The 25601-nt window shown below is 39.8% G+C and overlaps 1 protein-coding gene and 1 pseudogene across 1 annotated transcript in view; one reads left to right on the top strand and one right to left on the bottom strand.

The window, feature by feature from the left end:
* Window positions 1–1463: 1463 nt before the first annotated feature.
* HELB (DNA helicase B) overlaps window positions 1464–25601 on the top strand; it is a 36511-nt gene continuing 12373 nt past the window's right edge. Inside the window, exons 1-11 of the mRNA XM_045829074.1 lie at window positions 1464–1693; window positions 3070–3480; window positions 4355–4524; window positions 6357–7235; window positions 10279–10453; window positions 11503–11644; window positions 13585–13739; window positions 21101–21182; window positions 21562–21621; window positions 22759–22987; window positions 24006–24149. Coding sequence (XP_045685030.1) covers window positions 1510–1693; window positions 3070–3480; window positions 4355–4524; window positions 6357–7235; window positions 10279–10453; window positions 11503–11644; window positions 13585–13739; window positions 21101–21182; window positions 21562–21621; window positions 22759–22987; window positions 24006–24149 — 2631 coding nt within the window. The 5' untranslated portion in view covers window positions 1464–1509. The remainder of the gene's footprint in view (window positions 1694–3069; window positions 3481–4354; window positions 4525–6356; window positions 7236–10278; window positions 10454–11502; window positions 11645–13584; window positions 13740–21100; window positions 21183–21561; window positions 21622–22758; window positions 22988–24005; window positions 24150–25601) is intronic.
* On the bottom strand, window positions 18604–19063 carry LOC123812405 (annotated as a pseudogene).

Below are 25601 nucleotides of genomic sequence, written 5' to 3'. Positions count from 1 at the left end.
GCGGGGGAGCCCCAGGAAAATATACATAGCCAAAGGCAGGAGGGAGACCTGAGAAGACAAATCATAAAAGCCCAGGGACCTGAGTGTTACAAGAAGAAAACTGTTATCAGTGTCAAATACTGTTGACAGAGGGGGTAAAACAATAGCTAAAAGGTATCCACTGGTTTTAGCAACAAAGACACCAGTAGTGTGACTTTTGACCCAGAAGATTCAATGTTGTAGTGGAAACAGTAGCCACTGTGAGTGTTAGGGAAGGGATTCGACCTCATATAGACGAGAAGATTCTTGGATACACTGGTAGTTTGTCAGCTGCAACAGAGCACTTTTCTTCTCAAAGCAACAAATGAGGACATTCCTACCCAAAGGACAAAAAAGAAAAAAAAAACAATTTTAGTAGTATTTTCTTATAGATTTTTCTTAAACCTTTGGTGCTGGCTGTTGTTTATATTAGAATCTATCATAAGATGCTTTTGGATTTAGCAAACAGTGTATGCTTAGTTATTTTAGGTGTATTATTCATAGAATAATTTCATAATAAATAGTATCAAAATAGTAATTGTAGTAATATATCTTAGGTGTTCTTCAAAGAGCATTTCAAAAAGTATTCTATCAAGTATGAGAATCATGGCATCAGAATAACTTTCTAAACCACTGTCCTTTCTTTTCTGCTTTGCATCCCCCATCCCCATCTGTCCTGTAGGTTAAGACTGGATGGATTCCCCGGCCTCCCCGCCCCACTGTAAGCAGATAGCAGCTTAAAGAAATTTGGGAGACCAAGGTGTACTCACTGAAAAAAAGATGAAAAGGACTTTGAATGTCACCCAATTCAGTGGCTTCCAAACCTGCTAAGCATCAAAATAAATAACATGGGAACCCTTAAAAGACAAACCCCTGGGTCCCTGCCCTAGATTCAGATACAATGGGTGGAATGGGGACTAGAGATCTGTAGTTTGAGTAAGTGCCTTTGGATTGATGATAGAAATTCAGCTCCTTATGGAAACGAAGGCCCACAAGCAGTCACGACTAGCCAGAAGGGTCTCAGGATTGGAGATTCGCTATTTGGTGCTTTGTCTGGTGGCCAGCCGGCCTGAAGGGCACCTGGCATTTTGTTTTGGGAGTTTGGGGGAGGGCTTAGTTTTCCGGGCTCTCTAGGCTCACTGGACGTGGCCTTTCTCCGCAATTCTCTCTCCTTACGAGACGTCGTGGGCTAGCAGTTCAGCAGGTGCGACACCTGCCGCTGCCCGGGGGCTGATTTCCTCCAGACTTCTGGTGGACACTCAAGTTTGGTTACCCGGCTTGGAAGAAGAGCGCCACCTTTCTCTGCCTCGCATACAGCCCGCCCCCGCGCTTGGGGGCGGAGCTTCGCTGCAGCTCCGCCCATGCACGCGCGCGCCGGCGAACGCGGAACTTGGCGGTCTTGCAGTCGCGGACCTGATTGGCTGATGGTGGCGCTGCGCCCCGCCCGGGTTTCCTGAAGTTTGGGTTGACTTTCAGAGAATTAATAGAGTTATGGCCACTTCGAGTCCGGGACTGCGGGAAATACGCGGACCCCTGCTCCCACCCAAGGCCCTGGTGGAGGAGAGCGATGAGTGTCTGATGGAAGACGTGGAGGACGAAGATCCGGCGTTTGTCGATGCCGAGGAGCTCTGCAGTGGGGGCCTAAAGGCTGGCAGCCTCCCTGGGTGCCTCCGAGGTGAGCAAGCGCCCGGCCCTGGGGGACGTAACGGGAGATAAACAGACTGCTTTCTAGTGTGGCCCGTCCTCAGTGGGGCGCCTCATCGCTGTTAACAGGCTTCCTCTGGGACGGCCTAGCTATTTTGTCCAACTTAGGATAAAATAATAATGTAATAGCAGTGACTTGAGCAAATACTGTTAGGCTTGTGCTGACGTGTGTTACTTCATTTAAGGTTCACAACCCTTTGAAGTAGCTTTATAATAGAGGATGTTTATAATAGTGGGTGTTGCGCCTGTGTTCACACCCGGAATCGGGGCCTGAAGTCAAATATGGGATTATTTTTCAGCTGCTTAGAAAACACACACACCCAAGAAACACCTTCAAGGCATTATTGATTCATTAACCTTGTGTTAGTAATATTGATATCCGTGTTTACCTTGTGTAATTTCCTGTGCTATAAATTATACTCATGACTGCTATTTAAGAATATTTTAATGTATAGACCAGTGCTGCCCTGTGGAATTTTCTTTATAATGGTCTTGTTTTATATTTATGCTGTCTAGTACAATAGCCAGTAGCTACATGTGGCTGTTGAGATCTTGAAGTGCAGCTAGTGCAACTGAGGACCTGAACTTTAAAGTCACATGTCAGTGGACAGCATAGGTTTAGACAGACAATTTTCAAGTATCTGTGGAGGGTTTAGTCATTTATCCTAAAAGTATTAGTGACTGGCTGCCACGTTTCAAGCAAGGTGTTTGCTGCTGGGATACCCTGGAGACATAAGATGATGAGGTTGCTGCCCTAAGGAGCGTACTGTCTAGTGAATGAAACAGGCATTCTTTAAATAATCACAGAAGTAACTATAATATTACTCAGTGCTTAGAAGAAATAGTAAGGGGTGCTATGAGAGGTTACATTCATGAGATTCAGGGAAGGCTTTCCTGAGGAAGTGACAAGCCAAGGTCTGTGGTAAACAGGATAAACAGTAAGGAGGAGGACATTTAAGGCAATGGACTGGCTTATGCAAAGGCCCTGTGGTGGGAGGCACCATGGCATTTTTCTTTAGAAACTGCAAGGTCAGTATTGGCTAAAGTCAGAGTTGCCGAGAAAGGAAGGACTGCTTTTAGAAGTGGAACAGCAGACTTGCCCTGCACCACTCTTACCTCTTGGAGGAGTACAAACACTAATGAAGCATGGTTGTTTTCTAGAGGGCTTACAGTAGTAGCGGGAGACGGATAAATAAGTGAGTGCAATATAGACACTCTAATAGATATTTGTACAGGGCGCTGTGCAGGAGTGTGTATGGGGGTGCGGAGTGTTAAAGGGAATAGTGGGTTTGATAAACACTGGGAGAGAGGTTTTAAAACATACTAAATTAACTTTTTTTTTTTAAGTTGTAATTGCTGATGAAAACACTCAAGAGCAGTGTGAAGTGTTTGGACGTTTTCCATTAACGGGTCCTTGGTGGCGAGTGAAGGTGCAAGTGAAGGCTGTGGGATCCCGGAAATATCACGTTCAAGGATTTCCGTCGTACTTTTTACAGTCTGATATGTCACCACCCAATCAAAAAAGTATCTGTTCCCTCTTTCTTAAAGACTGTGAGGTCTCCGGTGACACTAGAAATAAGTTTTTAGCATGGGTAAATAACACATTAGGCTATAAAAACCTCAACTTTGAAAATCTTAGGGAAACAATGAGAATGTTCAAAAAAGAACCTGGGAGGAATGGTCAAAAACAGTCTACACGGACTGAACAGGAAGAGTCCCAACCAGATCATGAGAGGCGCCTTGCTGTGGAAAACACAAGTAGGTGTGATTTTTATCATCGAGTTTTAGTGTAATTGAGATATTTAATGACTTAATGTGTTTTAAAATATTGCCTCTTTGTCATCTTGGCATAGTATTCTTTTTAAATTGGTTTGATGTAGATGTTTTTATATTGCTTTTGGAGTGTATCAATATACCTGGTTCTTCATCTTTACTGTGAAGAGATTGGATGAGGTGATATTTAAGCTCCTTTCCATTCCTTTTCAGCTCTAAAACTATGGTTCTCTCGCTCTAACTTTTGTGTACATAAAATTACCTTGAGGCGTTAAGAAAAAGTTAAGTTGTCAGTTATTCTATTTAAGAAGGCAGAAGAGAAAGGCAAGAATATTAGTAATCCATTTTGGAAAAGTTTCAGTCCAAAATGATTTAAAATAAGTTCTAATATAGTTTGTTATTTGGACATTCACATATATGGAATATTTCAGTTGTTAGTTATTTCAAATAAATCTGGCAGGACATCATCAGATGACTTTAATGATGAGAGGATTATGATTATAGTAAAATATTAAAAGATTAATATATACATTATTTTTCGTTTAATTTTGAATTTATCTTTATCATTGAATCAAGAATTTTATTGTTATTATTTGCAAGCAAAATGAAGCAAAAGGCTAAGAAGTGGTTACCTAAGCATTTAAAGAACATAAATTTTGGTGTTAAATACAATGAAAACCATTTCAGTACAAAAGAAATTGTTGCAATGTCAATTTCCTTGCTGGTTAAAGTAAATTTATTAATTTCTCTTTGATTTGGTTTTCTTGAACTGGTTGTACTAAATGAGAAAATCCATCAAACCAGTTTTCCTCTGAGCTCATTTGTATGTTTTCATTTGTTCTTCTCTGATACCTTGTAGTTCCATTTATAAGTGTAATGACAGCATTGCAGTTTCCGAAGATAATGGAATTCCTTCCAGTTCTTCTGCCTCGGCACTTTAAACAGCTCATAAGCTCAGATTCTAAAGATGTGTTGGGAAAGATAGAAGAGATTTTAGGTACGCATCCATGGAAACTTGGATTTAGTAAAGTAAGTAGAACATTTGCTTAGCATTTGGTAATCTTATATAAGGCAAGATTTCTCAAACCTGACAATTTTTGCATCTCTTTTAAAGGAAAAAATTTGTACACACCTCAGTGTTGATCTATTTTTCTTTGTGTGTTACAACTAAATATAAATTTTTATGCCTCTAGCTCTTATGCAATAAATTTATAAAGGAAAACAAAATAACTAAGTAACATTCAGATTATTGGTAACTTAGTTATATAATTTAATATGACAAAAAAATTTGGTAACTTAATTGCCATTTGCAACTCGAGCATAGATCTCATTGAAGACACACGTTCTTATGAGTTTGGCAAATTCATTCTGCTCTGCAACTCAGTCCCCCACCTTCCTTGGAACTTTTGAGAACTGTCCCTGTTCATATGGGATATCATGACATCATTTGATTTTTTCATTCGGTACAATAATATCATTTACAAATGACTCTACTTCTGTCATTGTAGACCAAGAGTAATCAAGTGACACTGTGAGCTTCCAGTGGCGTTGGAAACTAAGTGTGGCACTTAAACTTGTCATTAAATTTCATATGGCGGCTTTCCAAATGAAAATACAATTTAAAAATTCTAATGTAATTTTTATATCCCCAAAAATGTTTACAGACACTGCTCCCAACCTAGTTTGAGAAATACTAGAATAATAAATTTGTTCCCTACATCAAATGACTATGATTTCTATATGCCTTGAAAAAGAAAATTCTGGAACATTAGATTATTTACATATATAGTTCTTCAGTCGAGAAGAGAGACAGCAATGAGCATTCTGGGACACAAGTGGGAAAAGGGGGCTTGAAGTTCCACTGTTCACCATCCACAATAAAGGCTGTTACTGAGGTATTATATTAATTTGCTAGGACTACTGTAATTAATACAGACTGGGCAGCTTATATAACAGAAATTTATTTTCTCACAGTTCTGGAGGCTGCAAGTCCCAAATCAAGGCGTCAACAAGGTTGGGTTTTTCAGAGGCCTCTCTCCTTGGCTCGGAGCCTTCTTGCTGTGTTTTCACATGCTCATCTCTCTGTCTGTTGGCTGTGTTCTAATCTTCTCATAAGTCCTATTGGATCAGGGCCCACCCCAGTGACCTCATTTTAACTTAATTGCCCCTTTAAAGACCTTGTCTCCAAATATGGTCACATTGTGAGGTACTAGTGGTTAAGATTTCAACATACGAAACTGAGGGGGTGTGGGGGGGGCACACAGTTCAACCCATATACATATGTGTGGAGGACTCCAAGAAGGATGTCTCCATGGAAAAAAAAATGGAGCTGGTGGGTGACTGCTAGCATTTGGGCAGAATTATTGCTCACATAGAAAACTAAAGAAGCCAAGAAAATGAGGCAGTCACAACACACACAGAATTTAATGTAAAGTTAATATAATTATGGTACATTGTGTTGCTTATCTGAATCCTATTTATACTGATTTAGCCAAAATCAATGAACCCAATGTGTACTGTAACTTTTTCCAAAGATGGGAAGGGGAGAAGCACATGTGGAAGTGACGGTATAAAGGAGAGAAAGCTCTCCTATAGAGAAAGACTTCCCACAGCAGGGAGTTAATATGGAGGGGGGGGGTGGTAGTAAAAGGTAAAGGGGGGTGATAGGGAGACTTGACTTTGGGTGGTAAACACACAATACAATACACAGATATATTTTATAGAATTTAATTGAAATACAAGTACATGTCTTCTAGGGCTTAAAAATCATTAATAAATAACATTGTCTTTACTATAATTTTAATAATACTCATTAACATTTATGGTTTTTATAAAGCTGTTTGACCTTTATTTTCTTAAAGATAACCTACAGAGAACTGAAGCTTCTGCGATGTGAGGCGAGTTGGACAGCGTTTTGTCAGTGCACGTCTCTTCTCCAGTTGATGACTGATTTAGAGAGGAATGGATTGATAATATATTCTAAACTGAAGCAGATATGTAGAGAGCATGGGCACACGTATGTAGAAGAAGCTGACTTGACTTCCCAGTTGTCGAACTGTATGTCTTTTCATGATGTCTGGCAGTCTCTGCAGTTTTTGAAGGATATCGGTGTGGTGACAAATAAGAAGACCTGTATCTTTCCTTATGACCTTTACCGGGCTGAAAGAGACATTGCCTCTTTAATAGGGGACTTGATGATGAGGCCTCCGTGGCGTTTGCACGTCGATGTCAAAAAGGTGCTTGTGTCTCTTTATACCAAAAGACCTGAGGGTTCAAGAAGTGACGATACATTGAATGAAAGTAAACCTGATGAAACAAGATTAGAAACTTTGGAGGACATTCTGAACACACAGGGCAGTGGTGACCATCTCTTGGATAATGGTGAAAGTGAAGATAATGCAGAAATAAGTCAAGGTCAGCTGGACCAGGATCAGGTGGCTGCTCTGGAAATGATCTGCTCCAATGCTGTGACGGTCATAAGTGGGAAAGGTGGTTCTGGGAAGACCACAATTGTTAGCCGTCTCTTTAAGCATGTAGAGGTCTTGGAAGAAAGCGAAGTAAAAAAAGCTTGTGAGGACTTTGAACAAGACCAGGATGTGCCAGCAGAGTGGATTACCTTCAGCCAGCAAAGTCCACCAAAGTCAGACAAGGCTATCGAAGTTTTACTTACTGCACCTACGGGGAAAGCAGCTGGTTTGCTGAGAGAGAAGACTGGTTTTAGTGCTTACACACTGTGTCAGGTAAACCCTGTTACATTTTTTTCCTCAAGAGAAAACATTTGCTTTAAAGACAAATTTTACTTAACTACTTTATTTTTCATTTCTTCCTGACAGCAGTCAGTAGGTATTTATGGAAAGTCCTCTGGATCCCTGCCTTGTAGTAGCGAATCATTAATGATTTGGTGCCTCTCAAAACAACCCATCTGTAAACTGTTGCTGGTTGGCAGTAAGGTAGGAGCTAGTGCCAGGAAGTAAGGCAGTATACTCCTTCTTTCCTTGAGAAAGTTGTATGAAAAAATAGTCAGCTGAACTCGTGTATGCTCAAGGGTGTAGCCATTTTAAATGCCTGCACAGGCTCTGTTCTCATCTGGACTGGTTCCATGCGTGTTGAAGTCCACAGACTCTATTTTGAAAAACATTGGAGTTGGGAGGAAAAGGTTTATATTTGGCAGAGTTAAAGCTCCATGAAAGTGAGGACTTTGATCATCTGGTTTAGTTTTTCACCTTCACCTACAACAGTGTCTGGCAAATAGTAGTCACATAATACAATTTTCAAATGAATTAATATGCATGAAAAAATAGTTTGGGCTATAATTAAGAGTCCTGAAGTTTTAAACTTGTGCAGTGTGGTAGAGGTTCCTCTAACCCTGACCTCCCTTCTACGGATCAAGGAACTTCATCGTTGGAAGATGTCTGAAGGAAATAATACATAGAGGAAAGACCTTTCCAAAGGGGTATTGTGTTTAGAGGTTTTGAAGTGACTGGAATGAAGTCTATGTATTGCAAAATAATGGAAATTAAATTTGGTTTAGATAGGAAATTTGAGCTCTAAAGTTTGTAAAGTATTTTGACAACTCATTAAATCCTTGATAAACCAGTGAGGGGTAAATGATGCTACCTCTGTTTAACAAAACTGCCCGTTGCACTTGAGGGGTGTTACATAATTTGCCCAAGATCTTCACCAGGTGCAGAACTAGCACTTGAATTCAGGTTGCTGACCTCTCAGCTTGTTCTTTCCTTCTATGTTACAGACCTTGAAACTTCACAAAGAACCTTGATTGGTCTTGGTTTACAGGGGAGCCATTTAGGTTACTGAGCAAGGGAGTAAAATGAAAGCAGTTTTAAGGAAGATTACGTACAATTACAGTGCCACAAGCCACCTCAGAAATTACTTTGCCCATTACCTTAGTTTGTCATGTGAGTGAACACAGACCTGTAGCAGTTCAGTGCACATCATCGTGGAAGGGTCTTTTGATCAGTTCATGGTTTTTCTCTGTTACCCTTTCACGTCTGATTAGTGGGAAAGATTGAATTAGGAGAGGAAAGGCCAGAGAGGGATCATTACTAAATTTCATCTTATGTTCCAGCTCTGATCAACTAGTAGTGTCTAAACATCTGCTTGGGCTGCCGGGAGAACATTTCTGAAGTCACCTTTGGGCTCAGGAGAGAGTCAGGGCAGGGCTGGCACTTGTGCCATTGGACGTACCATCTTCAGGCTGGGGCCACCAGACTTAGCACATGAAAATACAAATAATCTTGAAGTATAAATAACTACCAAATATTGCATTGAACATACTTAACTGAAAGCTATGTGTTGTTTATCTGAAATTCAACTTTGGTTGGGTGCCCTATATTTTCTCTGGCAATCCCATCTTGTGTCGATGTGCAGGGGACACGGCTGTAAGGGAAATGGAGGAATCTCGTTGCTCATAGATGTGGCCTGTATTGGTGGCACTAGAGATACAAGGGAAACTGTCAACCAGTCATTTCGAACTAATACAACACATAAAATAAAAGGAAGGAAACACTTAGCAGTGATTCAGATATTCTGTTGTGAGACAGGGTTTTGTTTCCCCCCCCCCCCCCGCCCCAAGGGAATTGATAGATTTAGGTGGGAAATATGAATGCTTTTACTTAATAGACATGTTAAATCTAGTCACAGTAGAAAACTTAAATACATTGGTAGTCACAGGAATGTAGAATATAGCATAGGGAATGTAGGCAATAATACTGCGATAACTATATGTGGTGCCAGGTGGGTACTTGAAATATTGGGGGGAATCACTTTGTAAAGTATGCAATTGTCTAACCACTATGCTGTACACCTGAAACTAATACAAAATAATACTGAATTTAAACTATATTTGAAAAAAGATACGTTACCATTTAAAAAGTATACAGTATATGCATATTTACAATATAGAGATGTTTCTGAAATGATAGAGACCTAAATATTTAACATGATCTGGCTGTAATTTTACACATTTTAAAAAGATTTCATTTATTTATTTTTAGAGAGAGAGGAAAGGAAGGAGAATAAGAGGGAGAGAAACATCAATATGTGATTGCCTCTTGCATGCCCCCTACTGGGGACCTGGCCCCAGGCGTGTGCCCTGACTGGGATCAGACTGGCGACCCTTTGGTTTGCAGGCAGGCATAGCACTCAATCCACTGAGGCACACCAGCCAGGGCCCTCATCTACATTTTTAAAATAGGAAATATTATTACTTCTGTAATATGTTGTTTTTGAATTATTGATGTTGGTGGTGGGTTTTTTAATGTTGGGAAGTTAGGGAGTTTAGACTACTAGAAGAAAAAATAATATTCTCATAGTTAGCATGGGAAGGCAGCACTTTAGTTCCAGGGTGGAGCATTATAGTTGGGAGACGAGGAGGACTGAAGTGGTCGGGCTAGCTCAGAAGGCCAAGGTTTATTTGGGAATGGAAAAAACTAGGAACTTTCTCTGGTCAAAGCAGTAAGGGAAGGGTTGAAATTTTTCCTGTTAAATAGTGATATTTGCAAAGCTTATTAAACACACTAAGCAGTCATTAGGAAGCACTTTTTAATATTTGATTTTTTTTGTTTTTAGATGTTTTTATCTTTTCTGTATATTCCTCTCTAACATTTGTGTTCTCTTTCTTCAGCCCTTCCCCTATGTTACTCTACTTATACTCGCTTCCTCCAATTTAAGAGTTGTTTTAAAATAACATGTTGTCAATGGTTTGCTTGGTTTTTTTTGTAAATTTTATAACCTGAACTTAGAAATGCAATACTTTACTTGCAGGTCAATTATAGCTTCTATTCATGGAAGAAAAAAACGGACATGAGCAATCCATGGAAATTTTCTTCAGTTAGAGTTCTAGTTGTGGATGAAGGGAGTTTGGTGTCTGTGGGAGTCTTCAAATCTGTTTTAAATTTATTGCTTGAGCACTCCAAACTTTCTAAGCTTATTATTCTTGGTAAGTTAAAATATTGTTGGAATTCTAATTGTTTAGTTCAAAGCATTGTGGTTAAGTGACTGTTTATTCAATTTCACTACTTAATATCCACATTTTACAGGTGGAAAGTCATTTGTCAGAGCCCATGCTAGAACTACACTGAGTTCAGTTTGACCGCTCTCTTAGCCATTCGGGTGGTTCTTTGCTCTGGCCAGGACACTGGCAGGCTAGGATGTGAATGGAATAGAGTCGCGAGGGGTCACTGCTGACCACCTAAACGATGACTATGAAAATGGTAAAACTGTCACAGATTCAGAGTAAATCAAGATACAGATTAATTTGGAAATAATAAAATATCTGAATTATAAACCTCTTAAAAGTATTTTTATGATTTTTGAGCTAATAACTCAAATTAGACCTCACAGGTCTCTGAAGTCCTTTTCAATTCTGGTGAGATGCAGTTAGATTCTTTTGGGTATACTATTCTGTAGACTATCTGATTTAATGAAGAAAAATATAGAATTTCAGTGTGAATTTCAATGTCCTTAAACAGTTTGCCTGTGGCTATAGGTATGAAAGAAGTTTGATTCAAATTTTACCTTGTTGTGTTATTGCTAATTTTTATATCTTATATTATTTAATCTGAATAGTACTTTTTTTTCTAAAAATTTATTTATTTTTAGAAAGAAGGGAAGGGAGGAAGAAAGAAAGGGAGAGAAACTTCAATATGTGGTTGCCTCTCATACACCCCCTTACTGGGGACCTAGCCCACAACCCAAGCATGCGCCCTGGGCATTTGACTGGGAATCAAACTGGTTCTTTGCTTCACAGTCTGGCTTCTCAGACCATTGAGCCACACCAGCCAGGACTGAATGGTAGTTTTTGCTACATATTTTTAAAGACAATGTTCTCAAGTCATTTTAAACAAAGATTTTTGGGGCCTTTTTTTTCTCAGAGTAAGTAAGTTTTTATAATTACAGCATGTATCAGTAGGAAGAAATAAAAATAATTCCTAAATTTTAGGACCCCAGGTACCTAAAACCTACTGTATCTGTTTTTCCCTTTCTCAGGTGATATTAGACAGTTACCCAGCATTGAACCTGGTAACTTGCTGGAAGATCTTTTTGACACTCTTAAGTCAAGAAAGTGTGCTATTGAACTGAAGACAAACCACAGAGCAGAATCTGAGCTAATTGTGGACAATGCTACAAGGTAAAAATATAAAATTTTATATTTTCTCTCTGTTGGATTAGAAATAAAAGTTTAAAAATACATATTAGTTTTTGAATTAGGGTGATTCAGCGCAGAACATTGACTATGCCCTTTTAGCAAACCTATTCCTTCCTTCAGATGTATACACACACACACATTTTGCCCTACAATTAAAAAAACGAAGTTAGTATTTTTTATTACTGGTCCAGTAATGCATTTAAGAATAAATATGTTTTCCTGATTTAAAAAGTGTACATGTGAATTAAAGTTGCATCAGGCATAGAGACTAGAATAAGCCCAAGGGGAACAGAGACTTAAAAATGAGTTCAAAGGAGAATTGAGGAAGAAGATTACCTATAATTTTTGTAAGAGAGCCCAAAGCAAAATAAATGAGTATGACATTTTGCTTCTTGATGAATTTTGGTGGCATCCGTGACACATTAATCTCCTTTAAGTAGTAAAGAGCACTTCTTTTCCCTTGGCTTCTGCCCACGTCTTTAGAGCGGTCTTCTGTAGTAGATGCGATGGGACCTGAGAGCACTAAGAGACTGTTTTATTCATTGAACGAAATTTATCTTTGTTTTTGACTCTCTTTTACAAGATGTTTCTGTTGCCTGAACATTTCCTTGGTTGGATATTGGCAGAAACTAGAACATTAAAACCTGTTTTCTCTATGTCCTTGTCTACCCTGGATAGGGTGGGGTAGTAGAGAAATAATTGATAGGAATAGGGTAGATGATATAGGTTTATATTAAAACATTAAGAAAAATAATGCAGTCGGATGTATAATATTCTTTTCCTGTAATACTTCTGCTGATTTTGGAGATGTTGGTAGATGTTTGGTCATTTTCAAGTCTAAAAGTCTTAGGAGAATCTAAGGCACTCTTTAATCTAAAGAGTTCTTACAGCTCAGTTTTATCTGAAATTTAGGAATGCCTTTTAGTAACTTTTAGTAACCTTTTTGATACCATTTGGGCTGAGCTGTGCTTCCTTCATCATTTCTTCTTAATCACCATCACCAAATACTCAATGATGGAAGGACCCCAGTGATACCAGGGAAAAGTTCCTTGAGATAGAAATATGCTACATGTCCTGGGTCAGAAATAGGAAATTTGAGGTGATTTTCAATTCCCAAGAAATTAAATCTGGGATATTCCCAGCAGGGACAAACTTCTTCCCTCTCCTTTCCTTCCTTCCACCTCCACCAGGAAGAGTTACGGATGCATGGTAGGGTACCACTGCTTTTGATAGCCAGGCCGCTATTTGGTCTCCAGGGAGTCAGCCGTCTTCCAGATAACCAAGGGGAAACTCTATTATGTCAAGGCACTTTCCCCTTACTCTGTTTTCTGATATAATTTGCTAATCTTGGGAAATACAAGAACTAAAGAGGGATGCAGAAGAACTGGAAGCAACGAAAAGATGTGGATATTGGTTCAACTGGGAAAATGAGGTCATATATATGATATACACAGAAGAGAGGGGAAAAGAAAGAGTAAACATATGGATAAGGCTCCAAAGAGTCCAAACTAATTTAAATAGAAAAGGACCTGGTGCCACATGGGCCCAGATTGATGCCTAGTTCCCCTGTTTCCTACCTCTGTGCCCAAGGGGCAACCCACCACCGTTGACTGAGTCTCATGTTGCTCACCTGTGAAATGAGGATATTACCTACCTTGTATAGTTCTTTTACCATTTGGAGAAAAGTAGGTCAAGTTCTCACAATGGTGCTTAGTAAATTCCCTGACAGTTTTTTCTAATGCTTTTAATCTGTTAATTCTGTTTTAAAAGTCAGTTGCTATTTACATGTATATGGGTAGCCTATTTGACCTATTTATCTAATAACTGATATTAATTATTGTAATGACATTACCTCTGATCATATTATGAAGACACATTTTTGGATATTAAGGCTCTTGGTATATGATTTTATCTTTTTTAAGAATCTCAAACCGCCAATTTCCAAAATTTGATGCAGAGCTGAATATCTCTGATGATCCAACATTCCCTGTCTCAGTACAAGATAAAACATTTATTTTTGTGAGACTCCCAGAAGAGGATGCTAGTTCTCAGTTATCAGAAAATAATCATCAATCTTGTGAGTATAAACTTCTGTATTATATAGGGTTAAGTATTTCAGTTTTGTAATATAGTTATTAAATGACTAGTTATACTTTTATTTGATGATAAAGATATGTGTTGCTAGTAAAAATTAGGCACTGAAATAATTTATTAATCATCACAAGCATTACTCTAGAATTTTGAAAAAATAAGCTCTTGTCACATACATACTAAGGGCTCAATAAATATTCATTGAGTGAAAAAATTAATGCAGATGATTAGTTTAAAATAAAGCGAAGCTCCAGTAATCCAAGTTCATTCAGGGGAAAGCATGTTGTAATGAAGTTTTCCTTTCATAGAAGTTGGAAAAAGTAAATACATTTGTTATTCTGAGTATATTTGTGAAACAAAATTAATGGCTGTCAGCTGTTGCCCAGTTGAGCCCTAATATTTCTGCCCTATTTCTTATTAAATGGACAAGCATCATTTCTGACTAAGGGTGTTAGGGTGACACCATGGCAGGGTTGGGAAAGAGCATGGGATAGGAAGTCTTTGCGCTTATGTGTACAATGCAAGTCACATCACTCAGTCATTTGTAGAAGGGAACCACAGTGGCAGTGCCTCTGGAGCTGTTGTGAGGGTTAAGAGCATTCATCAATTTTGAGAAATTATATAAATGTTAGTTTTTGATAAATAATAATTAAATTATCTATTGCAAATGAACCTAAATAGATTGAACCTTTTGATCTTTATTATAAATGTACTTAGCAAGCTTTTAAAAATAGTGTAATGGTTTACTCAGAATGGAATTAGTGAAAATTTGAATGATTGTTATTGAGAATTCATTGCAGTTGCCACAGGTCTTTTTTCTATAATTTTTATTATTATGCGGGGGCTCCGCCCACACTGTCCCCAGCCACCACAGATGAGAATAAGTCTACCAAGACAAGACCTGCTTGGGGAGGAAAGGTGGCTGATCTCTCAAAGGAGAAGGGCCAAGAGCCTTTTCCTCAATGGGCTTTTATTAGGTTCATTTTGCACAGGAATACAGGTAAAGCTCTCATTAATCATCAGGCAGTAAGGATCAAACAATAGATAACATATAAAGAACTCTGAGGGCCTATCTTGAGTCAGGATCAGATAGCTAAAGAGCCATAAAACTTTGAGGAACAAACTCACTTCTTGCTTGGACCCTTATCATTTAATTGAGAGCTTTCTAAACAAAGCAGGTTTCACAGGATTTTACATATTCTTAGGCCTGATTGCCCACAGAAACTGCCCTTTCTAGCACAGGGCTGCACCCACCACCGGCATTGTTTCAGGCTTAAGGCATTGTTCCAGGCTTAAGTCAGGTAGGGGAAGTAAGGCAGCCAAGAGGTTAGGAGATTTCTTGCAGACAGAATGAGGACTCAGGCTATGTCAAAGCCAAGGGGCGGGGGTCCATCACCCCCTTTTGCTATAGCCCCCCAAGTACTTCCCTGGGGCCTCCCCGTGATTGTGCCTGTCTTAGGTCATTCCCCCCTTGGGGAATCTTACCCATCATTGGCTAACAGATTAAGCATTGGGTGCCAGGCAGGGTGAAGAAAAAGGAGCTGGAGCGGTGCCCTGCCAGGGAGATAAGCTTATCTCCTTAGCGGCTTCTGGCCTGAAGGTCGCCCACTCAGCCTTAACCATGGGGGGGGCAGGTTACAGCTTGTGAAACCAGGCAGGGTGGCTCCCAACATACTGTATCTTATTGATGATGCTGTTACAGTAGTCCCACTTTTTCCCCTTTACTCCCCTCCACCCAGCAAATCCCTCACACCCCCCCATCCCTCAGGCAATCCCCCTACCATTGTTCATGTCTACAAGTCACATGTATAAGTTCTTTGGCTACTCCATTTCCTATACTGTACTTTAATTTATATCCTCATGGCTATTCTGTAACTACCTATTTGTACTTCTTAATCACCTCACCTCCACCCATCCCATCTGGAAACCATCAAACACTCTCTGTACCCATGATTCTGTTTCTGTTATTGTTTGCTTAGTTTGTTTTTTAGAGTCATTTGTTGACAGGTGTGTATTTATTGCCATTTTATTGTTCATAGTTTTGATCTTTTTCTTAAATTTAAGTCCCTTTAACATTTCATATAATAATGGTTTGGTGATAATGAGCTCCAGTTTTTTTTGGTCTGGGAAGCTCTTTATCTGCCCTTTGATTCTAAATGATAGCTTTTGCTGGTTAGAGCAATCTTGACTGTAGGTCCCTGATTTTTATGACTTTGAATATTTCTTGCCAGTCCCTTCTAGCCTGCAAAGTTTCTTTTGAGAAATCAGCTGACAGTCTTATGGGAACTTCCCCATAGATAACTAATTGCTTTTTTCTTGCTGCTTTTAAGATTCTCTCTTTATCTTTAACCTTAGGCATTTTAATTATGATGTGTCTTGGACTGGGCCTCTTTGCATCCAGCTTGTGTGGGACTCTGTGTTTCCTGGACTTGCAAGTCTATTTCCTTCACCAAATTAGGGAAGTCGTTTTTCATTATTTTTTCAAATAGATTTCCAGTTTCTTGCTCCTTCTCTTCTCTTCTGTCACCCTTGTGATGAGAATGTTGCACCTCTTCCAGTTGTCCCAGAGGCTGTTCATACAATTCCCACTTTTTGGATTCTTTTTTCTTCTTGTTCTTCTGATTAGTTGTTTTTTGCTTCTTCGTGTTCCAAATCATTGATTTGATTCATAGCTTCATCCACTCTACTGTTGTTTCCCTGTGAATTATTCTCTATTTCAATTAGTGTATTCTTTGCTTCTGACTGAATCTTTTTTTATGCTCTTGAGGTCCTCACTAAATACCTTGAGCAACTTTTTAACCAGTGTTTTGAACTCTGCATCTGATAGATTGCTTATCTTCATTTTGTTTAGCTCTTTTTCTGGAGTTTTGATCTGTTTTATTTGGGCCACATTTCTTTGTCTCTTCGTTTGGCAGCCTCTTTATATTTGTATCTATGTATTAGGTAGAGCTTCTTTGACTCCCTGCCTTGATAGTGTGGCCTAATGTCTTAGCTGTCCTGTAGGGTCTGGTGGCATAGTCTCCCTTATCATCACCCAAGCTGGGTACTTGAGGTGTTCCCTTCACAGGGCCTGAGTAACCCTCCTCTTATAGTTGAGCCTTGGTTGCTGTTGGCATGTCAATGGGAAGGATTTTCCCAGTCCATTTAGGGGCAAGGATTGGCTGTGACCACTGACCACCAACTTCCACCCTCTGTGGAGGATTAACTGTGCAGGGGCAGGGTGGTGGTACTCTGACATGGTCTCTGGCTGTCCACTGGGTGCACAGGCCCTGGGGTTTCCCAGGTGATGCAGACCGAAGTTAGCTCCCAACTGTATTTTTCCCCTGGGCCACCCTGCCTGAGCTATAAAACAACCTGAGATGGCTGCTACTTGTGCTGGCCATGAAGATTCCCAGATAAAGCCAAGTTGTGAATCTAGGCTGGCTACTGAGAGTGCCAAGCATGGGGTCACTTAGCAAGAGGTATGGGGATTGGGGACTCACTGAGGCCAGTTGTTGCTTGTTTGAAAGGATTTAGGAAGTTGTCAAGCAAGAGCTAAGGCCATTCATTTTATGGAAAATCTGTTAACAGCTGTAAGCTGGGTGGGACATAGCCTCAGGGAATTACCAGGGCAGGGCAAATAGTGTTAGCCACATTGATGGAGTCTCAGATGTAACACCTGCTTGCCAGCATGGCTCTTCCTGCTTTTCTGCCTGGGAGGAAGCTGTCTCTCAGTTCTCGCCTTGATGCCAGAAACTTCATTTCCTGCCTGTATGCCACTGGTGCCCTCCAAGCTGTTACCCTGGTGCTGGAGCTTGGAGTGAATTTGAGTAAGTTCACGTGGAAGTTCTCTAATGCAGGGATATCAATCCCATTTTCACGAGGGCCACATCAGCCTTGCGGTTGCCTTCAAAGGGCCAAATGTAATTTTGGGACTGTATAAATGTAACTACCCTTCACAGTTAAGCGAGAGCTTGGTGCTGCTGCTGGGTATAAACAAGGTGCTGGGCCAGATAAAACAAGGTGGAGGGCCGGATTCAGCCTTCAGGCCTTGTGTTTGCCACCTGTGCTCTAATGGAAACGCTTGGGGCTCCTGGTGGTTGAGTTTTTTCCACCAACTCAATCTCCGCTGGGTTGTAGCCAGAAGTTGTAGGGACTTATCTTCCTGGCATTGGAACCCTGAGCACTGGATCCTGGTGTGGGGTGGGACTCTTTGCTCCAGAGATATCCCTCCTGAATTTTTGATCCACTACACATAGATATGGGACCAGCCTGTTCTGTGTCTCTCCCCCTCCTGCCAGTCTGATGGATGTGGTTTCTTTAATTCCGTAACTGCAGACTTCCATTCAACCCAATTTTTGTCAGTTCTGAATTATGGCTGTTTTTTGTTTTAGCTGTAATTTTGATATCGTTGTGCGAAGAGGCAAACCATGTCTGCCTATGCTGTCATCTTGACCGGAAGTCCTAGTTTCCACAGGTCTTAAAAGTGTATCGTTCCTACTTTGCTTTCACTCTGTGTGTGAAACTTAGTGACATAGAACTTTATCTTTAAGCCTTTCTTCTTTCTGTATGTCACTAATCTCAGTTCCCTTGGGTCAGCATTCATTCACATGTTTCAATATCCCTTTTTTTTTTAAACCTTGGTTTCAAACTTTATTCTCAGGCTTCTTTAGCTTAATTAGTTGCAAAGAATGATTGGTGTACAAGTGAAAACTGAAAAGAGCTACAGTGTCCAAGGGGATAGGGCTTAAAAATATTAGAGATCTATATTTTATCAGATCCACAAACAAAATTTGAAAAAGCAGTTATAATATAAAATAGCAGCTCCCAGTAACTTCTTCAAGTTTATCTTCTTCAGAAGTTGACTCAATTCAGTTTGCTTCATTCTTGGAAGCCTCATCAGAATTATCCACGAGATCTGGAACTTCATCATCATCATCCTCCCTGTAGCAAGTGGTGCTTTCCCATCCACAGGTCGTTTGGGCGGGGCTTCAGTGGGTCTCCTTAAACTAGTCAGACTGTCCGCAGCAAGCTGATTTAAGACGCTGGGGAGCATTTCTGTCAGCTGTGATGGTGAACGTGTTCACTGCCAGAGATGCCTGAACCTGAGGGTTGTGCAAGTGGGTCACTCTTGTTTTGTGAGTATATTTACCTGTTCAATGCCAGAGATATGTGTACCCCTAACTTCTTGAAGATCCGAAAGTTTTTATCGTCTGCTGTAGGTGTTCTGTGAACCACTTTCTTCTTTCTATGGGCAGTGCCTCTCCCACCACTGTGCACGTGTGCCTGCAGTCTGGCGAGTTCCTCCTGGCTCGTGGTAGTTTCTTTCATCTCATCGGAGACAGAGCGGGGCTGCGTGGGGGCCGAGGGTTGGCGCCTGGGGTCTTTGGCAGACCAGCTGAGAATAAGCACCCCTTTCTCTTTTTAATATGTCATCTTCTATAAATGCCTTCTGGTATTTTTGATTATCGAAATAATTTATATTCCATAAAAAAGTCAAATGATACAGAAGTGCTTGAAGTAAAAATTAATATTTCCCTGTAATCTTCCTTTTGCCTCTCCCTCAAGACAACCCTATAAAGGTCAGATACATACTAAGGGCTTGGTGTTTTCATCAATTGGATTATAGACTGTGTACTATTCTGTGATTTTTTTACTAAACACATTGTAAATAATGAATAGATATTTATTGTCACAGCTTAGTTAATAGTAGGTACTAGTATAAATGAAGAAAATGAGACTTAGATGGTTAAGTAACTTGGACTCTTTGCCACTGCATTTAGATTTACCTAAAATTTGGTTTGCTTATTTCTGATGCCATTCTTTACATTAATGAAAATGTACTTAAAAAATTGTCTCTTTCAGAATGGAGGCAGAGCTTAATTGATGCTGTTTTCCCTTCTTAATTACAAGTTTTACCTGGAAAATTAGTCTTTTCTTTAAGAAAATTGAATAAATTCATTAGAGAGGCATATAGTAGTTTTTCATTAATAATTAATTAAGTTGTTGAGTAAATTATTCTCAGTATTGTGGAGTACAAAGACCTAAGACAGGCTTCACTGCTGGGTTAGCATTTTAGAGACGTTAAAACGTGAGAAAACCGTGTACCTTAGAATTCATGAAACCCAGTGTCCACGTTGAGATGCCGTACCTGTCATCAGTGAGATGCAGAGAAGAGAGAGTGAAAAGAGCAAGGAGCAGAATAGCAGGGTCCCGTCCCTGTGGAAGGAAACACTCTTCTATAGAACCTCCGGGAATGCCTGTTCCTGCCTGGGGGTGAGCTGAGTGTTGGCCATTTTTTAGTGGTAACCCTCCCATCATCTGAAAAATGCAGCACCCAGCTGGCAGCCAGTTCAGCCTTCTCCAAACAGGGCATCACGAGGCCCGGGCTTCTTCATTCTCCTGTGATTTACCTGCTGTGAGGGACAGGCACACAAGTCTGGAATGTTCTCAATTTTTATATCTCCTCCCTTTCCTGAGACATGTTTTTTGTTTTGTAAGATTGCTGAGAAATGAGAGGAAGCTGCTTCTTCGTGCTCTGAGGAAGGGCAAGCTGTGAGTGGATGTCGGCAGTGTTAGGGATCTGAGCTGTGGAAGGGGAGTCCAGCCTCCCTACTCCATTTGGAAAGTTACTTTTGCTTCCAAAAGCCTCAGTGTCACATTCATAACAAGGATGTAGTGGTGGCAGTCAGACTATTTACTAGCTGGTAGGGTATAGTCACTGTGGGGGTGGATGCTCCTGCTGCGCCAGGGCTAACCCTTTAGCTGCTGAATCCTGGGCAGGCCCATGGGTTCTGGGGGAGGGACAGACAGGATTGGAGTGGGAGCGGGCCTTGTGGTGTTTGGGAGTGACTGTCTTCCAGTTATTATGTAAGTGTCTCAGTACTTATACTGGTGTGCATCCACTAAATAATTCATGCCTCATGTGAGTGTTGCGAAGATGAAATGAAATGAAATAACATAGGCAGGGCAGTTCTCAAATTATAACTCACTACCTCTAGTGTCACCAGAATTTAAAACAGAAAGAAATCTTGCATTAGTAATTCTGTTATGTATTTTATCCTCTCGTTCATAGTTTAAATTCTGCATTCACAAGCCCTCAGTGAATTTACAGCGACTGCGGTACAAATGAGCAGCTGTCCTGTCTGTGGCTGCACTCTGTTGCGGACGGGCTGTCTGGAACCCTTGTCTTTGTTTTCTCTTCTGTCGCTCTGGCTGATGTGGGGGCGCAGCTGATGTTCCCAGGGGGACCTTGTATGAGACGTTTTTCCGCGCCCGTCAGCAGGAATTCTGAACTTGTTTCTCCCCAGAAACAGTGTTGTAATTTGATGCTTTTCCATGTTAATTTTTTTTCTCTTGAATTGTCAGATTTATATTCTGCCGTGAGTACTTTACTCAAAGAAAATGACCTACAGCGTGCAGAGACATCACAATTTATTGCATTTAGAAGGTAAAGGATTTGCAATATTTTAATTTTTTTATCTAGTTTTTAAATCTCATTGCTTATTAATATAGATACTGTTTGAGTAAGAGTCTCTTCTAGTTCATCACCATTCATTTTCTCTCTTATTTTGAGGTATTTCTTTGTTAAACATGCAGAGGGCAGTTTCTAAACAGGGCTCTTTCTACAAAATAGTGTACACTATTTGGAAACTCACAGGAAATCGGAATGGAACAAATGTTTATGTTAAGATCAAATTTATGAAATACTTCTTCCTGGAGAAAGTCCTGGAGACCTTGTATAGAATCCAGTGTGTCATAGTTGTTGATAATAGAAATATGCACTGAACAGTCACCATTGCGTGACCCTTGCATTTTCCGTGTTTCAGGCAAGACTGCGACGTCATCAACGTCTGCTGCGGCAGGCACTACACGGGCCACCTGATCAAGTGAGCACGGGCAACCTGAAACTCTGGGGACGGTCCTTCCTGGGTTCACTGTTCTTTGTTTGTTTTGACATTTAGCACTGTAGCCACATATTTAAAAATCATTTTTTCTTATTGGTGAAGATGATCTAGTCAATTAAATATAATATATATTCTTAGGAATTGATTTTTGGTAAGAAAAATAAGGAATAAAGCTTTCCTTGTGGTGTCCAGGTTGGCAAACTCCAGCTTCTCTAAGATGAGCATGGGGCATTCAGGAGCATTTTTCAAATTACAATATCTGTGTAGTGTCTCCAAGAACCTTAACAACAAGATGCCTACAGAGAACACCGTAGTGAACATTCACTCAGAGAAATATGGGTATAGAAAAGCACTCTGTTTACACATAGGGAAAATTAACTTACATCTACAGCATTTATCAGCACCTACTATGTATTAAGTGCAGAGAACCCAGAGATATGTTAGTTAAGGAAAAATACACACACAAATGTTAGGTAGCCTAACACAGGGTTAAAAAGCACAAGGTTGGGGCCATGCAATCTGGGTCTCAGTGACTGTGAACTTAGGCAGGTAATTTCGCCTTTCCATGTATGTAAAAGAGGATACTTATACAGAATTTCCTCACAGAGCTGTAGTTAAGGATGAAATGAAATAATATGCCTATGCACTTATTGTAGCAACTGGTATATTGCTAGCATTTATTCAATTTGCTTCTATTTTAATATAATTATTATAATAGAAATATGTATAAGTGCTGAAAGACCTGAAATAGGGTAGTGATAGGAGTGATTGGAGGAGAGGATAAATTTAAAAGGTAGAATCAGTAGATGCTTGAAATCAGTAGATTTTTGGTAATTTTTAGAATGTAGAGGGAAAGAGAGACGTCAGCATATGTGCTAAGACTTCTGACAAACAATTGGGCTGGGCCATGGTTTTGAGTTAGAGGTGGCGCAGAGAGTGTAGGGTATTACACCCGTGGGAGCCTGATTTCTTGTGGAATTTTGGAGAACAAAAGTGGAGCAAAGAAAGTATAGAAATTATTTTGAGCATTGGATTTGGGTCTGAGTGGAACTTACTGCTTAAACAAAATGAAATTAAGGTTCTCTAGACTTAATGATTTATTATCATTTTCTAATCCAGAGACCATCAGAAGAGACTTATATTTGGAATTGGTGATAAAATTTGTTGTACCAAGAATGCGTATCTCTCGGATTTACTGCCTGAGAATACCTTCAACAGTCTGCAAAATAATGAACTAGGGGCCAGTGGTGAGGACTTTAATTGGACTCCTCATGATGTTGCTAAAAATAAACACGACTTTGAGAGTGGTATTCGACTCTGCAATGGAGAAGTATTTTTCATAACAAATGTGAGTGATAACAGAGAGTACCTTTTACCTATTAGAGATAGGTTTCCTTTTTTACAAATTGCCCCAGGCATGATTCAGAATCCAGACATATCAAAGCTGACATTCTTCTTCCATAATATTCGGTTCAGGATTCTTGCATCCACGTGTGGGAGGGGTATCAGTCTGCAGTTCTCCAGTAGTGTCTTGTCTGATTTTGGTGTCAGAGTGTTGCTGGCTTCATAAAATGAGTTTCTGGAAGACTTTGTGGGGAAAAAAAAAAACGTTTTTAATAAGTTTGAAGTGCTTGACTAACAAGAATAAGAAACAAGTGGCACATGATATTTTACAAAGCATCATTTCTGTGGTGGCTGCGTTCATACAGAAACTTTAGAAGTGGTCACCTTGAATTTGTTCTATTTGTGTAAACACCCTCTTAAATTTGTAAGCTTATTCTTTAAAAGTGGTGGGAAGTAGTTTCTGCAAAGAGTTATATGCAGACTTATGTTGTCAGTACAAGAAATAAAATGTATAGATTTCAAATAAGAAAGGCAACAACGGATTGTTTTCCAGAGAGTCAAATTTGGTTAAGTTTCAAGGACCAGAAACATCCATTTGTATTTATTAAAATGTTTGTGCCCATGTATGTTCAGTTGGTGCTTAAGCATAGATTTTCAGCCTTTTGAAATTCTTAACAATTATAGTGAATATGCAGGCTTATTTTGCACCGTAGTTTTTGGACCATAAGACACACTTAGGTTTTAGAGGAAAATAGGACAAAAAATTTTGAAGCAAAAAAATGTAAAATATTTAATAACATAAATAACATAATATTTCACCAATGTAAATGGAAACAGAACTCAACAGCAGCATTAACAACCATTATTCCTCCCAAATTTGGGGGAGGGGGTGTGTCTTATAGTCCAAAAAATATGGTATTTTACTTACGGGGTGCTCCCATTTTATGTTCAGTGCAACTATAGATATCTTCACAGTGTGCATATTTGAAAACGTACAGAATAGTCCTTTGTTGTGGTGACAGGATAAAACGGATATAACTGCTGGAAAGAAAAGATATTTGACCATTAATAATATGGCCGGCTTGGAAGTAACTGTGGATTTTGGGAAACTGATGAAACACTGTCGCATAAGACATGCATGGGCAAGAACTATTCACACATTTCAGGTAAGCCTGGAGATTCATGGAGCTATTCAAATAGCTAGCCCTGCCATAGAACACCTTGTATTATTTTGTTCCTAATTTTTATTGCTTTTATTTATTTTTTAATTAGGAAACAAAATGCACCAAAGTACAGAAAATCCTGTAGAGCCATGAACCTTTTACTCTTGTTGACTTTAGAACCCTCTTTATTCAGGAACTAAGCCACCATAGTTAAAGCCTCATCCCTCAGGCCCCACCCCCCACCCGGGAGAGAAGGGTCAGGACCTCAGGACTGAGTTTGTCTCTTACTTCCACCTCCTGGGTTGCCGGGCTTGGCACTGTTACTGAGCTTGTCTTTATTAAAAATTTTGCTATTTTGTTCATCATGGGTCTTTTTGGGTTTAAATTTTGACTTTTAGGACTATTTTATTCAAATATTATTTATCTTGATGGCTGAGTTTCTTGGCATCCTCTTAAATTTTGCATCCTAAGCAAGTGCCTCACTTATTCCGCCCTGGTCCAGTCCCTTCCCACCCTCCTCAGAAGTGGCTTCCACTCTGCATTTGTCCATCCATACAGAAACGGGATTACCAAGGTTTACACAAATGGTTATTGTGATGCCTGGAGGTTTTTGTGACTTGCTTATTTTTTAATTTAATCAACTATTATTGGGGTATAATTTGCATACATATTTTAATTATAAAGCTGGATGAGCTTTGAGAAATGTATCCCCTTTCTCCACCCTCGTGAGGCAACCACCTTTTATTTGGGAGTAATTTTAGATTGACAGAAGAGTTGGGAAGATAGCACAGAGAGTTCCATGTACCCCTCCCCCAGCTTTCCTTCGTGTTGATATCTAACACAATTCTGGCATGTGTCAAAAAAGAAGTTGCTCTGGGTACAGTGCTATTAAGTAAACTATATACTTTATCTGGATTTCAGTAGTTTTTTCACTGTGCCTTTTTGTTCTCGTTGTTTGAGGATCTAGTCCTGGACTACAGTGCACTTGGTGCAACTTAGCTTTAAGCTCTATTTTAATACTCTTGAATTCTCATAAGTTATTCGTGGCTCTGTTATGTATCTCACTGTTTTTGAGCTCCCCTCTCTGATGGTGGAATGTTGCTTTAATGATGAAGCTGCATCGACCTCCATTTTCACGCAGAAAAATTTTGTAGGTTAGCCTATGTCTTCTACTAGTAGGTGGACATTAATTAGTGTAGGTTTTTAAATTTTTAAGTGGATGGTGTTGTATTTAACTTACTCCATCTCAGTTCCAAAAAGCATTTGAAACAGCTATAAAATGTGCACAATTTAACATGACTTTTAAAAAGACAAAGATAAATGATATCAAGTGGAAAGTGAAGGTAAGGCTGGCAAAGGGTCCCTGCCGGGAGCGGGCCGGCTGCTGCCGCACGCGCCGGCCTGTGTGCCTGCTGGTGCAGTTAGGCTGCTGGTCAGGCTTCACCGTCCCAGAGT

This window comes from Phyllostomus hastatus, unplaced genomic scaffold (genome assembly GCF_019186645.2).
Source record: "Phyllostomus hastatus isolate PE091 unplaced genomic scaffold, TTU_PhHast_1.1 phas_scaffold_93, whole genome shotgun sequence".
NCBI lineage: Eukaryota > Metazoa > Chordata > Mammalia > Chiroptera > Phyllostomidae > Phyllostomus > Phyllostomus hastatus.
This window is presented reverse-complemented; position numbering and strand designations above follow the sequence as displayed.